This window comes from Hibiscus syriacus, unplaced genomic scaffold (assembly GCF_006381635.1).
Source record: "Hibiscus syriacus cultivar Baekdansim isolate YM2019G1 unplaced genomic scaffold, ASM638163v2 tig00004004_pilon, whole genome shotgun sequence".
In the NCBI taxonomy this organism is placed as follows: domain Eukaryota; kingdom Viridiplantae; phylum Streptophyta; class Magnoliopsida; order Malvales; family Malvaceae; genus Hibiscus; species Hibiscus syriacus.
Window position 1 is genome coordinate 712,044 of NW_024061991.1, and position 18,779 is coordinate 730,822.

Consider the following 18,779-nt stretch of genomic DNA (forward strand, 5'->3'; position numbering starts at 1 on the left):
AGTCCTTCGGGATGTATTGGTCCTAATGGACATATATATGACAGTCCTTCGGGACGAATACTGAACTAAGGTTCGGTGCCCCATTAGGGAATTGATACGAGCTGTGGTGACAGCATTAGTGCACAACCTTTATGTACTCACATACCTCTATTCTCAATAATATACATGGGCAATTAAAATACAAAGTAAAGTGAAAATAGTACAAGAAGGTAAGTTTTGTACATGCATTATATGATTATATATGTTATTGTGTAATAGATACATGCATATTGAAATGTCATGAAGGAAATGGTAAGAATGCATATTCATGAAGATATTGTTGCATATTCATTTATTGCCTCACTAAGTCTATGACTTAGCGTGTAAGTGATTTACACGTAGGTACCAAGAAATAAGAAGATTCAGAATAGCAGTGGCACAAACATCAACATTACTAAGAAATCATATCAGAAGTAATTGACAAATTAGGTATTTTGTTGTGTATAAAGTGTTGGTATGTAATAAGTGGTTAATTACGAATGCTCTGATCGATTTTATATTAAGTGGTCTCTTTTATGTAAATTAAAGTATTTTGTTTTAATGAAAGTTTTAAATTCACGGGATTTTTCTTTAAGAATCAAAGTTTGAAAAGTCAATGTGACATCTGAGACTTGTATTCGGGTCGAATATGAGTTAGGGGTGTTACAGCCCTCGTGCATCCTCGGGAAGTAGAAACGATTTCCCTTTATTGTTGAACCACTTATAATAATCCTCAGCATACATCAAGAGGTCATCAAAAATGGGCTCTTTACGGGGAAGGCGCCGATGTCGATCCTCCCACAACACGACCCACTCAATGATGCCTCACCAGCCAATCTGTATCTGTCTTGTCGCGTCTATATAAGCTATGCAACTCGTCCATATTGCGAGGTGCTTCCGGAATTGGTTGAAAACAACCAAACTGCCGGAGCACGCGATCAGTGGAGTGACACTCGACGGTCGCATAACAGATCAGATGGACCGTCGCCATCCAAACATCTGATGAACCCCTCAACTCAGGTGGGATCACCACCCTCACATCATCAGTAGAATATGGCACCCATTCAAACTAAAACAAATAATATATAATTTTTATCAAAATAATAATCTAATTATATAACTATAATCTAAAATCGATTTTTAAATATTAAAATTCATACATGTATGCCAGCCTTCTGATCGATTAGCACCCTAATTTTTTTCTAAATCATCAGGTAGCTCCTGATGATTTTTTCTATCAGTAGATCATCTATTCAAGGAAAAAAAATTTATTATACGCTGTATAAAATTATTATATACAAAATCAGTTTTATAATTACCTCAAAAGTAGTGGAAATACGAATGAGTTATTCACAACGGGACATAAAAAGGGTAATCGATACCATGGCCAAGACTGCAGCAGCAGGAGACATCCGCCGATAGCATTACGCCTGTAGTCAGTGGCTCCACACATCTCCCTGTACAGCAAAGCAAAACTGTCGAGCCGCAACTGAATGATCCGGCGAGACGAAAGTCATTAAGATGTCGTAACCACATGCAGTGAACTAGGTTGCGCGATTTGTCTTGCATCAGCAACCCTCCTATCAGCTGCAGTATGCATGCCCATGCATACATCTTAACCTCATCCTCAGAGGCGTCTGCGCTCAACTCCCGAAAATTGGCATCTAACCAATTTAACGGTATCCTACCTCCGTTAAAATTTTCTGGGACACGTCCTAGACTATCCCGACACAAAGTAGTCCAAGAACCGGAAGCTATCCCCGATATCACATCTCCATCCACCGGAAGCCCCAGGTGCATAGAAACATTCTCAAACGTGATCGTGCACTCTCCGCACGGAAGATGGAATGTGTGGGTCTCCGGCCTCCACCGCTCTACTAAGGCAGAAATTAGGTTTGGCTCTATCTTACAGCGACCCTGATATCTACCTATGTAACCGAATCCAGCCTCTACTAAATACGACAAGACACGACTGAGTATCACTAACTTAAGATTCCTAATAAAAAGATCTAATACACGCTCATTTTCCTAAAAATAAATAATTACAAAAATTAATTCTTAATCTAATAATCATGCATTAAATAAATCAACTAATTATTACTAATAATTTAAATTAAATTAAAACGTTAAAATGTTATCGTATCAGCAAAGTGTAGAGATATTTAATTCTTAATCTAATAATCATGCATTAAATAAATCAACTAAATATTACTAATAATTTAAATTAAATTAAAATGTTACCGTATCAGCAAAGTGTAAAGATATATGATTTTCATCCGAACGAAGTAGACTGTCTTCCATTATATATCTACAAAAGAATTATATTAATAAAATATTAAATAAAGTAAAATATTTAAATAAATTATATACATAATAATAAAAATATTATAAAATATACCTTAAAAAGGAAGATTATTTTATATGATAAAAGTGATTGAGGATGAGGGTATTTATTAGGGGTATAGTGCGCGCCCTGCACCGCGCTATACCCTACAGTCAGATACCTAGGTATAGCGTGGATCAGAGGACACGCTATACCCATGTGGCGTCAAATCACAGTATATCGCGGTACAGGAGGCGCGTTATACCCACGTGACGCCAAATCAACGTATAGTACGGTTCAGGGAACGTGCTTTACTTCTATGGGTGTTAGATCAAAAAATATAATCTGACCGATGTTAGATCAATATATCGATCACCGATAATTTATTAGGAAAAAACGTCCAAAACCCAATGGAAGTTAAAAGGGGGTCCAGTGTTTGGATGCGTAGTTGTAAAGTTTTATTTACTGCCTGCTGTTTATATGTGTATATATATATATATATATATATATATATATATATATATATATATATATGATTGTCGTTTTGCCATTCAACGACTGAACTGTGAGGCAATCAACATCCAACGGACCTAATTTATTTGGGTCACTGTACCTCAGGCTACTTATGGTCAACCACATTTACACGTGGAAGCCCAGGCTTCACTCCTTCATGTTCCTCTGTTCGTTAAGTTCTTATACATTATTTGTTTATTAATTACTGTCTAATATTAATCTAATTATCATTCACCATTATTAGAAATATAATCGGAATAAATTTATAAATAAATCATATGTTGTTGATGGAAATAATTTGTTTTTTCAACCGATTATAGTTTATTCTTTTTAATTTTAATAAAATAAATAAATTAACGGTGAATGTATCATTGAATAATACTTCTTTATGAGATAGATGAAAATATAAGGGAAAAGACGAAATAAAAATGAAGAAGAAGAAAATGGAGAGATCCCTCATCAGATTTGTTTGATGGATTGTTATGCTTATCTTTTGACGAACAAACCTTAGTCATCATGTTTGTTAGTAGGCTGATACATTATATATATACGATTTCAACCATCATATTTAACTTTGTTAAAGTTCACATTAAAAATTGAAGAGTATGAACTTCATATAGTAATTGTATTAGAGGAATGGAGAACCATCTAGAGACACTGGTAAAAGGTCGGAATCTTTTTAAGATCTCTATTATCGGAGATTTGATCATTTTTTAAGGATATTATCCGGAAGTATAAGAATTAAAAGTAGTATTTTTTTAATTGTTAAAGTTTTTTAGAGATTTTAATGATATCAATTTTATGTTGTTATATCATCAAAAGTTAATATCATTAATAAAGATTCTAAAACAATAAATGAAATTAAAGTTAAAGTACCAGTTTGAAAGTAAAATTTTTAGAGATAATAACTTAAAGAAAATACTTAATTTAAGTATTAACTCGAAAGCATTTAGTTAAATATGAACTTCGGTGAAGTATCTAATCCAAATGCTAAATATATATTTAGTCATCATGTTGTTAGTAGGCTGATACATTATATATATACATTTCAACCATCATATTTAACTTTGTTAAAGTCACATTAAAAATTGAAGAGTATGAACTTCATATTAATTGTATTAGAGGAATGGAGACCATCTAGAGACACTGGTAAAAGGTCGGAATCTTTTAAGATCTCGGAGATTTGATCATTTTTTAAGGATATTATCCGGAAGTATAAGAATTAAAGTAGTTTTTTTAATTGTTAAAGTTTTTTAGAGATTTTAATGATATCAATTTTATGTTGTTATATCATCAAAAGTTAATATCATTAATAAAGATTCTAAAACAATAAATGAAATTAAAGTTGAAGTACCAGTTTGAAAGTAAAATTTTTAGAGATAATAACTTAAAGAAAATACTTAATTTAAGTATTAACTCGAAAGCATTTAGTTAAATATGAACTTCGGTGAAGTATCTAATCCAAATGCTAAATATATATTTAGGAAAAGAATAATTGTTTTATGGCTTTATATAAAGATAAACACAAAGATATACACAATTAGAGATCATTGTATTAATACTGTTTTTTTTTTCAATTAGGTCCTTGTTTTACCTATAAAAAGAAATATATATTCAAATAAGATAGGATATTGGTTTAACCTTAAAAATCGAGTCGGATGAAATCCTTCTAAACTCGACTCTTGTGTAGGTGAAGGATTTCAATTTTCAGATCAGATTTGATTAGATCAAAAATTTGATCCAATCGAATCCTTTATCATATATATTAAGGTGCAGTTGTGTTCTTATTACAAATTCAGATCGGATTCCTCTTAAGTGATACTATTATTGATGCAACGATTGTAGGATTATTTAGTTTTGTAGATAGAAAACACATGCCATTGCCTCCCACCCAATTTTGTGACTAAGCACCAAACAGTTGTTGTTCTTCCTAGAAACTACATAGAATATATTGTTTCCTATTATTGTTTGCAAGATTTGGAAGAGTAGGTGCATGGTTCTTCAAACAGATTATATTGAGCGTGAAGATTTAGTGGCTCAAAGTGCGAGGTTATATAATGAGATTATGACGACTAATGAAGCTAATATAGTCAATATAAAAAATGTAGTTCAACCTGCAAATAGATGGAAGAAGCCAACTCGGGACTGGGTGAAGGCTAACACTGATGGTGTGGTGGGAGGCGTGACAAACATGGCTGCTGTGGGGGTGTTTCTCGACTCTTTTGGTAAGTGAATTTTTGGTTTCTCTCGGAGTTAGGCATTTGCTTAGTTTTGAATGTGGAACTTTGAGTGATTCACGATGCTTATGGTCCATGCTTGGAGCTTGGGAATTAGAAGATTAATAGAGGAGACCGACTGTGCGATGACGATGAACATTCTTAATGGACCGACTGAGGAGGTTAATGGCAACACCATTGTTATTCTGATATGTGAGCTTACTGAATAGAGAATGAGATTCGACTGTTTATCACATTAAAGAGAAGCTAATATGGTGACGGATAAGGTTGCTGCAATGGCTAGGGAATGCCCGGTAGAAATGTTTCTTCACCATAAAATTCCTAGTGAAGCGGCTTGCCTTAGTTGCAAGGGACCAAAGCTCAATGAGCTAGTTATGTTTGTTTCTGTATTGGGGTGGGGGGGGGGGAACATGGCATAAAGTTGAATATCCATGCCCATGGGCCCAATCTCGTAATGGCTTGTCTAAAGCTAGGCTATTGGACCATAATTTTGCACCAGACAAATGAATAATAATGTGGGTTTGAGCTCATGCAAAATCAGGTTGGTTGAATTTAGAGCTTGTGCGAGCAAAGCAACACAATATATTTCGACCTGAAGTTGAATTGAACTAAAAATAAATGCTTTTGCTTTGCAACCAATTGTTGCTAGTATGTAGGCAGTCTGGCTGATGGGCATTTAGTTTGGTTTTTCAAGCTAATCTTCAACGTCTACCATTGTGATCTCCGCCAACATTAACAATAGCAAAGCTTTCAGCTTATTTGATATAGAACAATAAATCATACATTTGGCATGCACAGTCTGCGCCTTGCTCCTCCCGCTAATTCCAACTCGTCCTTCACAATGTCCGCTGCCTCTACCGCTCTCCCTTCTTCCTTTTCTTCGTTTCACTCCAATGGACCTCTTCCTTCTCGATGCTTCCGCTTCAACAACCCTTGTCGATCCAGGGTTTTCATGAGCGTCTCCGTTGGTTCCCAAAATGTTGTAGACGACACCTTGTTTGCTGATTACAGGCCCACCTCCGCCTTCCTCTTTCCCGGCCAGGTTAGTTCTGTATTCCATCAGTGCTCTACAACTTCAAGCTCTACTGACTACTAAGCTAAATCTATTTATTCCCATGTTAAAGCTTTTACTTGGATGAATCTGTTTTGTATTTGTTCAAATGTATAAAATTAAAATTTCAGGGTGCTCAAGCAGTTGGAATGGTAAAAGAAGGGCAGAATGTGCCAGCTGCTGCAGAATTGTACAAGAAGGCAAATAATATATCAGGGTACACAGAAATTTGATGGTCAAATACTACACTCAACTTGCGATTTAGTGCTTATACTTAATTTGTGATAATTTAGTCCTCTTTACTTTTATCAATGATATGCTTTAGTCCTCTTATTAGGAAGAAGACTCTGAATTTCCTTTGTTGTTATGAATTTCCAATCTATATTTTACTAATTCAGAGATTTTACTGGGATGTTTTGCCTGAAATTAGAAAAGCAAACTGCATTGAAATTTAACCAAAATCTAGGCAATCAAACTCAAATGACCGACAACACCTATTGTCTCAAAACGGGATTCAAATTGAAATATCCAACAAGCATGATTTTTGTATTTTTAAACAACTTGGAAATTCATAAACCAAAACCTGATTAGTTTCTAAACAGTACTGGAAGGGCGCTGCGGTTGCCTCAAACTCCGAAGCTGATCGATCCACTGATCCTCAGGAATTTGATTGGCCCAATCAGGAGTCAATCCAGCAAAAGAAACCCCACGCATCGCTTCCCTGACTCTCATAGCGTTCTCTGGCGTTAACGGCGCGTTTCTGCGGCTCTCCTCTTCACTAAACACCCTCCTTATCGCCGTATCCGACGCCTCACTCCTCCTCTCTTCTTCTTCTTCTTCGTCTCGCTCCGTAGCAACGCCGCCTACATGGAGAGATGAGATTCCGTTTTCCACTCGATTGATATAGCCATTAGATAGGTTACGATGGCGGTGTTCTTCATCTGAATTGACTTGATCATCCAAATCTTCTTGATCCACATCGTCGTCATCGTCCACCGCTGAGATAGGCTGGTAGTATTCAGGCGCGTCTTCGTGATTCGTATCGGAGTCGCTGCCACTGCCATTGCTACTCTCTGCAATTTTTTGTGCGCATAGGTAAGAAACCGTTTTGAATATTGGGAAATTTACACGACATTAAAAAAAATTGTGCAAACAAATTAATATAATACCTTCGATAAGATCGATTGGAGAGGCGGACATGGCGTTCATTGTTAGTTGTGAAGCAAATACAGAGATCCAGATTAGAAAAGATAGGTGCTCAATAAAAAGCAATTTTTTTGGTTTAATGCAAAAATAAGTAGTTAAACTATGTCTTTCTTTTAACTTTAGGTTTTAAAAAATCTTTTAAAATAAGTGTCTAATACTTTTAACATTACAAATTTAGACGTCTATATCTTATGGGATTGTCTATAACTTTAGGTTTTAAAAAATCTTTTAAAATAAGTGTCTAATACTTTTAACATTACAAATTTAGACGTCTATTTTATTATATAAGCGCTACCTATTACATTATATAAGCGCTACCTAATATGTTATTGTGCTTGATAATATTTCCGGTTAAATGATATAACATAACGATCTAAATTTTAACCCGTCACTTCTTTAATCGGTCACGCCGTTTTTTAGGCGCCGCACAGCAGAAGTACCCTATATCTTATAGTTGTTGATTTATTGAATCTTTTAGCTATTAAAAGTTATAAAATGATCAATGAGCTATTCATGCTTTCTAAATTTATCATTTTTTGTTAAAAATTAACGATTATCTAAGTTAAATGTTGACTACATATGATAAAATTTAATCTAAAAGTTGTTTAACTTGTATTTTATAGATCAATTATTCATTTATATTATGTCGTTGAGTAGTACTTAAAAAATTATATCTTTAAATCAATATTTGAAAGCAACAACGATATTAAATAAACATCATTAAAATATAATTTTATTATATATTAATTAGCATATTAACGTCCAACTCATATAATCGTCCATTTTTTACGAAAAAGAAAAAGTTTGGAACATATAAAAGTATAATGATCAATTTATAACTTTTAATAGTGGAAAAACTCAACAAAATAACACATTGTAGTTGAAAAGTTATTCTGTAAACTTTAATAGTTAGATGGCTTAATAAAGTAACATCATATAACTAGAAACCATTTGTGTACTTTACCCTCAAATTTATGGGTAAATTACACATTTGATAATTAAACTTTATTCTGTAACACCCCCAACCCGTACTAGACCTAGATACGAATCTGAGGTGTCACATTGACTTTTTAAAACTTTGACTTGTTGAAAACTTATTGAAAATTTTAAAACTTTTATTTATTTTCAAGTGGTGAAACCCGTAAATCAAGTTACTATTGGAAATATAAACTCGCATTGAAATTAAATACTTAATAATTTACATAAATATAAAATAATATGATTATAAAATGGATCAGAGTATTTCAATTTAAACATTTTAATACGTGCCAACAATTTACATCATAACAAGAAAGCCTACATTTTAAATTGTTTTGATCTGATCTTCCTTCCTTGTATGTTGTCCCTTCTTAGCCTTACTCTTATTCTCTCATTGAACCTACGTGTGAAACAATCACACGTTAAGTCGTTGACTTAGTGAGGCAAGTACGAGTAGAATAAAACATTGTAAAATATTTTCTTATTATCTCACAGAAAATATTTCATAAAGAATTCCATTTACATTCCTAACAAGAATGTAAACTTTTGCACATTGTTCGGTTTATATCACTTTGTTTTTAATAACCCAATGCATACTACTGAAAACTCTAGGTATTTGAGTACATTGAGGTTTTGCACTAATGCAATCACCACTGCTCACATAATTTGCACCGAAATGCCACATATTTGTCTCGAAGGACCACATAGGTTTGTCCCGAAGGACAACATAGAACCCTCGACTCTTGGCATGCCAACTATACCTTTAATCCCATACATATACCTTACGCTTTAACCATATAATTATTTATCATTTCATTATTCAAAGTGTCTTATTCACATAGAGTACATTCTCATAGAGCATTTTCATATAAGCATATTCACATATCGCATGTTTACACTCATGTACATATAACAATCAAAACGTAAAACGTAGCTTTAAAAATATAACTTGAATAAAGAATTATAAAAATATTGCATAAAAGAAATAAAACAGTTTTCGATCGAAAACTCTGAGGTTGGTTTATCGTAAGCCGCCCTCAAATCTAATATAAAACAAATGAATTGCACTCACATTTGCCTCACGTAAGTTCTATAAGAAATCCTTTCAACTATCGTCCAGTTGTTTACTATATCGCTTCGATCGGTACACTTTCGATCCAAATCTACACATCAATAGGATTAAGATCAATATCCACCTTCCATTAATGAATAATCACTCAACACTTACAAAAACGAAATGAAACACTTAATCCAATATTTCAGGCTGAATAGTATCTGTATTCCTACTATGATACCGATACTTCCATTCTATGGTACCAATACCCACTTCGGTATCGATACCATATTGGCATTATGGAATTTCATTACTACTTATAGTATCGATACCTTTCCTTTGGTATCGATACCCACATCAGTATCGATACTACTTCAATCAATATCGATATTGTTCATCTGATTCATACCATTTTCCTTCAAATTACCCTTATAGTATCGATATTGTTATTTCAATACCGATACCCTTACCCAGATTTCATTTATTATCTTCGAATTTTACTCACAACACCCTTAAATATCTCACCCTTAACTCTATTGAAGTCCTTAAACTCAATAGTATTTATTCCACCCAACTTATGTCCATTAATTCCTCCTTTAACTTCCCAAATTCTCCGTAAAATACTTTAAGCTAAAGATCATACCCATCACTCAAACATGTTCTTAATCCTATCTAACTCTTTAAATTCCTTAATTATAACATTGACAAATCAAATATGTCATTAAGAATCCAAATACTAATCATTGTTATTAAATCCCTTAAAAACATTTTACTAATTCATTCTTAACTCCTTAAATCCCTTAACTCCTTAATTTTACTAATTCACTCTTAACTCCTTAATTAATTCTCATTAATTCATATGTTCCAAACTTGTACTTTTTTCGTTAAAAAATTGATGAAATCTAAGTTGGACATTAACTATTTGACTAAGATATGATAGTTGTTGAGATTTTAGGATCATATTTTATTATATCACAGTTCTTAGATTAATGTCCAGCTCAAACTATCGTCAATATTTTAACAGAAAATAACGAGTTTAGAATATATGAATAGTCGGTGATGAATTTGTAACTTTTAATAGTTAAGGGACTCAACAAAGCAATGTCCTATAATCAAGGGACCATTTTGTAACTTTTAATAGTCGAGAACTCAATAAAGCAACACCTTATAGTTGATAGACCATTTATGTATTTTACCCAATTATTATATGCAAATTGTCGGAACCGTCTTTCGGTTGGGCCTCGGAATTGGCTTCGACTTGAAAAATGTGGATTGGAGTCGCCACCGACCACTTTAAAACAAATTTAGGTGGGTCAGACACCATCTTACCTGATCTGCGTTGTACCATAAACGTGTCGGGTTCGGGAGTCGGTTACGGCCAAAGAAGGATTAGCACCCTTGAACTGCCCTTTCGGTACCAATTAATTTACCAGTTGTCTTAGTTGCGAAAATTTAAATTAGAATTAAAATACTCGATTCAAATCATTTACCTTTAACTAGTTAAAATTGTCCTAAAAACAAAGTAAAAAATGTTAGATAAAATAATACTAAATAAATTGAAGAGAAAAATAAATAAATTAAGAGAACAAATGTTAAAAGTGTGTAATATAATATACACTTAATAAATACTCAAATGCATGGCCATAAATGGATGCACATCTCCACGTGCATTTTAAAAACTTACTCCCCCATGTCAGTCTGATGCCATCGTTAATAATTCCACGCTGAGAAGGATAACCATCACTTGCTCCATAACCTCGATATGAAAGCATGAAGACATTACATTGTAACCTCTGTAGCATTATACGAACCATTTCCAGACGGTGAGCAATGTTTCTAGCATTCTCTTGAAAAAAAATAGGATGGTTGGACCTCGGCAATCAGGAAAGAGCTTGATGAACCAAGAATGGAGTTTGATTCCGTCGGAGGACCGGAGCCAAACGTCCTCGTAGGTGAGCCGGAGTCGGGCCGACGTTATCGGCCAAGACTTGGTTAGACCAGGCAAAACCAAGAACGTAAACGATCTTCTCTTGAAACACCACCAGCAACGCCATCTCAGATCTTTATTATTTAGTATGTGTTTTCTTGTTTTCATCTTCTGATCCATAATCAACTTGTTTGTCAGATTTGGAATCAAAGGTCTCATCTTGCTGAACTGTAGCAGATCTTTGTTTCTCTTGAAATCAACTTGTCCTGAGGTGTTTTCTTGTTGCACGCAATACCTCAAGTAAATCGATCATAACACATACAAACAATTGAACTTTTCTTAAAAGAGAGATTAAGCTCTGCAATCTTTGGATTAGGAACATCACATATAGACCGGTGTTCGGTGCACAACCTTGTGATTAGCATGGATCCATAGCAGTAAGCTAGTTAAGATAATGAACTATTAATATTTCCCTTGTACAACATCAAATTAATGGCAAGTTAAGAGAGGATTTCGTGATATATACACATAGAGAAACCATAACCAATAGACAGAGTAATTGTATGAATTGAAAGAGAGAACAATTAAACACGAAAAAAATTGAACTTTACAATTGAGGAAAATGCAAGGGTGGAACTTGGGATAATCATCATCTTGGTCAACATCACATTCATAGATATAATAAGGGAGTGTTCCATTTGAAGAAGGCTTGCATTTTCCCTTTCCACATCCCACTTCTTTGCATACATCATCTGCAACAAGAACAAATACTCAGGTTAACAGAACACCCAAAGATCCCAAAACAAATCAACCAACAACGAAAGATGAAGAAAAGAGAAAGTGAAAAAGCCAAGATGTGTTCCGAAAGAGGGGATAAAAATTCGGTTTTTAGCAATGTTGAGGTGTCGAGCCCCCATTTTCCATTTCATTCCCCCCATGCTTTCCTCTCCGATTTCGTCGAATGAATCCGGTATGAAACCCCTGATCCTTTTTCTTTCCTTTTCTTCTCTCTTGCTTGCCTTTAAATAGCCTAGTGATTGGTTATTTTTAGAGACGTTTTAGTGTCCCACTTGGACTCAAATGCCTCAGTTTTTAGTGTTTCAATAGGACTCAAATACATTGGTTTGTTTTTTGAATCCCACTGAATCGGGGTTGTTAAATTGTGATGGTTTCATATGGGGCCTACAAAAATAATAAAAACAATAAATAAATAAATAATATAACACATAATATATATATATGATATGTTTTATATTAAATATTATAATGGGATGAAATTTGGTGTCTACAGCTGCCCCTCTTTGCTCATTATCGTGTAACAAAAATAGAGAACGAAAATAGAGAAAAGATTAAAAGGCACAGATTTCGTCCTTATTGAATATCCTCTAACGTGGAGTGCAATATGAAATGACTCCCTCATTGTAAGGTCGAGTTGAACTGAAAGCTTATGAGCACGATATCCTTCGTCGTGAAGTTGAAACCGAACTTAAAGCTTTTGGTGAGTGGCCTCTGAATCGTCTTCTGTCTCAAGATACTTTGTCGTGAAGGTGAAACTTGACCTAAGGACTTTGGTGTTGTTGTGTTATAGATGACTCATTCGTCGTGAGGGTCAATCTATTTGTGAATTTGGAATCGTACAGGGCCCCTTCGTCGTGAAATTGAGCCTGAGAATTGGATATCCTTCGTCATGAAGTTGAAATCCAAATATTGTTCCGAGTCCAATATCCTCCGCTGTGAAGTTGAAATTGGCTCTGAAATTGAGAAGTTGTTTGTTGACAACCAGCGGTCCCTTCGTCGTGAAGTTGAACATGCGTTGTCTGGAGTCCAATATCCTTCGATGTGAAGTTGAAATTGGCTCTGAAATTGGGAAGTTGTTTATTGACAACCAGCGGTCCCTTCGTCGTGAAGTTGAACTTGCGTTGTCTGGAGTCCAATATCCTTCGCTGTGAAGTTTAAATTGGCTCTGAAATTGAGAAGTTGTTTGTTGACAACAAGCGGTCCCTTCGTCGTGAAGTTGAACATGCGTTGTCTGGAGTCCAATATCCTTCGCTGTGAAGTTGAAATTGGCTCTGAAATTGAGAAGTTGTTTGTTGACAACCAGCGGTCCCTTTGTCGTGAAGTTGAACTTGCGTTGTCTGGAGTCTAATATCCTTCGCTGTGAAGTTGAAATTGGTTCTGAAATTGTGAAGTTGTTTATTAACAACCAGCGGTCCCTTCGTCGTGAAGTTGAACTTGCATTGTCTGGAGTCCAATATCCTTCGTTGTGAAGTTGAAATTGGCTCTGAAATTGAGAAGTTGTTTGTTGACAACCAGCGGTCCCTTCGTCGTGAAGTTGAACTTGCATTGTCTGGAGTCCAATATCCTTCGTTGTGAAGTTGAAATTGGCTCTGAAATTGGAAAGTTGTTTATTAACAACCAGCGGTCCCTTCGTCGTGAAGTTGAACTTGTGTTGTCTGGAGTCCAATATCCTTTGTTGTGAAGTTGAAATTGGATATGAAATTGGGAAATTGTTTATTGACAACCAGCGGTCCATTCGTCGTGAAATTGAACTTGCGTTGTCTGGAGTCCAATATCCTTCGTTGTGAAGTTGAAATTGGCTTCCGAAATTGGAAAATTGTTTGTTGACAACCAGCGGTCCCTTCGTCGTGAAGTTGAACTTGCGTTGTCTGGAGTTCAATATTTTGCTGTGAGCTCCGAAATTGGGAAATTGTTTGTTGACAACCAGCGGTCCCTTCGTCGTGAAGTTGAACTTTCGTTGTCTCGAGTCCAATATTCTTCACTGTGAAGTTGAAATTGGCTCTGAAATTGGGAAGTTGTTTGTTGACAACCAGCAGTCCCTTCGTCGTGAAGTTGAACTTGCGTTGTCTGGAGTCCAATATCCTTCGTTATGAAGTTGAAATTGGCTCTGAAATTGAGAAGTTATTTGTTGACAACCAGCGGTCCCTTCGTCGTGAAGTTGAACTTGCGTTGTCTGGAGTCCAATATCCTTCGCTGTGAAGTTGAAATTGGCTCTGAAATTGGGAAGTTGTTTATTGACAACCAGCGGTCCCTTCGTCATGAAGTTGAACTTGCGTTGTCTTGAGTCCAATATCCTTCGATGTGAAGTTGAAATTTGACTCTAAAAGCTGCAAAAAATTATGTATGTGGAAAATGATAAATATGATACTCTAAAATTTATGCATAAGATGCATGTAACATGAATTGGTTATATTTTATCTCCTGAAAAAAGTCTGATAATTTGCATTAGGATGTTTAATCCCCAAATGATGCCCCAATATCCAAAAATGCCCCAATATTTGATGTTGAATCTTCAAAGATGCCCCAAATGTTCCTCATTTATTGCTTTAGCATTGATTTTAAGCATGAGTTTTGTGTCTAAGAGTCACATGTCATTTACCAAGATCCACTCTAGAGAGACTGTATTGTTTGAAAAAAAATGTTTTTCTTTCTCTTTTATTTTCAAAGTTCTGAAAATATCAATAAAGAGTTTCGAAAAATGTTTAATCAAAAGTTTTGAAAATATTGTCTCTTTCACGGTTTTACAATTGAGACGAATCATAAAACTAGAGTTCATTGGATATCAAAGAATTAATTACAATGTTAATCCTTCAATAAATTATAGCTATTTGACACGTGCCAAGATCAAAGCTATCTTTGGGAAATGATTAAGTAAGGAAAGGATAAAAAAGGTCTCAGGTTATTGCGTTTGGTCAAAGGTTTGGCATTTGATGCTCAAAGGTTTGATGGGGTAGTTTGCATGCTCCTCTACTAGAAGTGTTCTCCGACTCCCAGCTTTCACGGTCACATTTGGATTGTGCGATGCCTTATCAAGGAATTTGTGTGATCGCCTCAGTTGCACAATTTTTATATTCGAGTCGCCTTTTCAGGTTTTCAACTCGAATCCTCCTTTGGTTTCAAGACGTTATTCAAGATTTACATTTTGAACCCCCCTTTGTTATTTTTCTCTACCATGCATTAATTACATTGTTTTTTGCAAACAAAGATTAATCCTGATGGGCGGGATGAAATCTGAAGATAGTCTCTTCTGTTTAGAAATCCATGTATGATTAGAAGGGACTTTTAAGGCCCGTAATGTAGGTCAGGGTTCATGGTTATGAAAGAAAATGATAAATAGGCCCAAACAAGTGTTTCAGGGTGTTGAACCAAGGATCAATTCATTCTGATGCCTTCAATCATGTCCTGCTCAAAATGTCTCTATCTTGATGCTCTATGATCTTCGAGTGAAGTGATTCAGTGATTCGGAATGTTTGTGCTTGATCAATCTCATAATTTGAAGCTTGATGCGCCATTTGTCTTTAGGGAATCTTTGCATGTGCTTTTTTGTCCCTTTTTCTTTTTCTTTTGTTCTTTCTTTTTTGTTTTCTTCTTTTTTGCTTCTTTTCTTTTTTTGGTTTTTGCCCTATTTGTTCTAATTGAATCTTCGCACTTGGCATTTGGTTCACCTTTTGGTATCTCATCTGAATCAATGTCTTCGCTCATGTGAGCATATTTCTTCCACCTTGCCCCCAGTGTGGAGGGTGATCCTTGGTTAGGGTTGAATCAGAAGAAAAATACTACAGGCTCAAAAGGGGACATAAGGGATATATTTTTTCTCCTGTTGTGAAGGGATAAAGAAAGAAAGCCGTTCATCATTTCATACATGTAAATCTTCACAGAAGAGGTATCCCCAGGGGGATAGATTTTCAAGATTAATTCTATTCACATGAAAACAGTGTAATTAATGTATGATATAATTATTTTGAATGAATTCTTCTTCTTTTTTCCCCAGATGTCTCAATGTTCAGGCTCCCCGCGAGATACCCCAAATTGTGTCTTAGAAGAGTGCTCATGTTCAAATGAACAACTCAATGCCTTGGGTTTTAATGGTATTAAAATGTCAATTTTGAGTCTAAAAGACAATGGTGTGACTTTATTTGACTCAAAGAGATGTATGGGTGTATCAAAAAGATAAAGGCAATGTTCAAAAATTTCAAAGGGAGGTAATGTCAAAATTTGGTTTTTTTGGTAATGACCATGAGTTATTTTGGGTAAAGAATCGAGATATTTTATCTTGGGGTTTGAGACAGGATAAGAAAGGTCTAATCTTGCCATATGTCAAAAATCTATAATTCTTGAAGAATTAAAAGAATCCTTAATTCATTTAATATTTGAAGAACTAAAGATTAAAATTTGTTCAATCTCCACCTTAGAAAGTAGCATAAATTCAATCCTCTAAAAGATTAAGCAAACATGAAAGATCAAAGACATGTTCAAACAAAACAATGCTCTAAGTGTAACTGGTATATGCCATGCCCCCTTCTTCGACTGTCCATGCCCCTGAATCCATTCGGTTTTAGATCTTGCGCTTCGGCGCCTTATAGTTCTCAGAGGAATGTTTGGAGCATCCTATGTGGCAACTGCAAACAACTTCAACATCGTAGCCCTCAGGATATGTGGACTCTTTTCTCAGATCATCCTGGCAAGCTTAGTCATATAACCAACTGATCAAGCTCCCATTGTACTGATTTCATTTTTTTCTTCAATTGCTAAAATCTTGCTTCCCTGTGGTGTCATGTGGTTAAGACCACTTAATTGAATCCTCCGTGAAGAAATTTCATGTTTATAAAAATGCTTAAAATGAATGTAGATGCAAAATGCAAAAATGCATGAGATGTTCGAGGCATTGATCCGAAAATATGTCTGTTATTATAAATAATCTTTATTGGGACAAAAGTGTTTTATCTTTTAAGAGACAATAAACATATTTAAAGGTACATCCAGACTAAATCATCTAAACCCCGAAACAAGTTGACTAGTCTTCTGTCTTTGTGTGTCACCGGTCGAATACCTTACCGAACCACTCCGGCTTCTCTGGCTTTCATCCTTTGCTGAATCGGAAACTCCATTGAAATCCTCCATCAAAGGGATTATCCTAAGTTCATTTGCTTGTTTCTTGAATTTGTCGACAATGACTTCCAATTCAGCTATCGTTTTGCCATCTTGTTTTTGTCATCTTTGAATGGATTCTCGAGGTTAGTAACCTTTTTTCTCGTCTTGCCCCTTCCACCTTTGTCAACCCATTTTGAAAAGTTAACTTTTGATGTATTTGATATGGCGTCATGTCTTCTTGATCGAATGTGACACATAGTTGTCTTGCAGATTGTCCTCATTTTCTTTCTGAGTCTTTTTTGACCATAACCGGACCCCTGCGTTTTTCACCTCTTGTATTACAACCTCTTTGTCCATTAATGCGAATTATTTATGTTTTAACAAACACGTTTTTTGGTGGATCAATACCTCTTTTAAATGATGCAAATGATGAAAACAAAATAAAAGAGAACCAAACAAAAAAAATAAAATAAAAGAGTTAGTAAAACAATAATAAAATGAAAGATCTTACCCCACATGATATCTACCCGAACATGCTTAATATTCATACCCGAACATGATTTCTATCCCGTATGCTAACTTCAAACAAATCCTAACCGCATATTTGTCTAGTTCGTATGCTTTGAACAGAAAATAAAGCAGGAAACAAAATAGCCTAGGGTTTGGAATGAGGTTTTGGGGTGGGCTCTAATTCCCTGTACTTTCCCGGTTTAGGTTCTAAAAAAGGTACTCGAGTTCTCCTTGTCGGTGCCCCCTTGGGCTTACCAGACCCTTAGTCCTAAGCCCATCACAGGCTTGTGTGAACTAAGTTAAACTCGAGAGGACACATTCCCTTATGTCCGCATGGTGAATAAATCCACACGAAGACATAAGGTATATGAATCCCGAAGGCTACTTGCTAGCCCCGCACGGTGAATAAATTCACACGAAGGCGTCGCTTTCACCCCACTTAAATAGGGTTTAGAGCTCGGGTATAGAGCCTGAGATGAAAACTTTGAAAAATCTGAAATCATTAAAAAATGTTAGTACAACTATTTATTTGAAAAATAATCAAAGGTAAATAACTGGAATCGAATAAATAAATTTAAAATTAAAATTTACCATTTTCGCATAAAAAGACAACCGAAAATTAATTTCGGCCTGACTCACTTACCTTTCCCCAGTGGAGTCGCCAAGCTGTCGGAACCGTCTTTCGGTTGGGCCCCGGAATTAGGCTTCGACTTGAAAAATGTGGATTGGAGTCGCCACCGACCACTTTAAAACAAATTTAGGTGGGTCGGACACCATCTTACCTGATCTGCGTTGTACCAGAAACGTGTCGGGTTCGGGAGTCGGTTACGGCCAAAGAAGGATTAGCACCCTTGAACCGCCCTTTCGGTACCAATTAATTTGCCGGTTGTCTTAGTTGCGAAAATTTAAATTAGAATTAAAATACTCGATTCAAATCATTTACCTTTAACTAGTTAAAATTGTCCTAAAAAGAAAGTAAAAAATGTTAGATAAAACAATACTAAATAAATTAAAGAGAAAAATAAATAAATTAAGAGAACAAATGTTAAAAGTGTGTAATATAATATACACTT

The 18,779-nt window shown here is 35.2% G+C and overlaps 2 protein-coding genes across 2 annotated transcripts; one reads left to right on the top strand and one right to left on the bottom strand.

The window, feature by feature from the left end:
* The first annotated feature begins 5,799 nt into the window (after positions 1–5,799).
* Positions 5,800–6,409, top strand: LOC120185733. Its single transcript, XM_039189878.1, has 2 exons — positions 5,800–6,133; positions 6,274–6,409. Exons 1-2 carry the CDS (start codon positions 5,882–5,884, stop codon positions 6,373–6,375), a joined length of 354 nt encoding a protein of 117 aa, XP_039045809.1. The 5' UTR covers positions 5,800–5,881; the 3' UTR covers positions 6,376–6,409.
* A 291-nt stretch (positions 6,410–6,700) lies between these two features.
* Positions 6,701–7,411, bottom strand: LOC120186152. Its single transcript, XM_039190172.1, has 2 exons — positions 7,312–7,411; positions 6,701–7,215 (listed from the first exon to the last, which is right to left on the bottom strand). The coding sequence occupies exons 1-2, from the start codon at positions 7,349–7,351 to the stop codon at positions 6,737–6,739; spliced, it is 519 nt and encodes a 172-aa protein (XP_039046103.1). The 5' UTR covers positions 7,352–7,411; the 3' UTR covers positions 6,701–6,736.
* Positions 7,412–18,779: the final 11,368 nt, after the last annotated feature.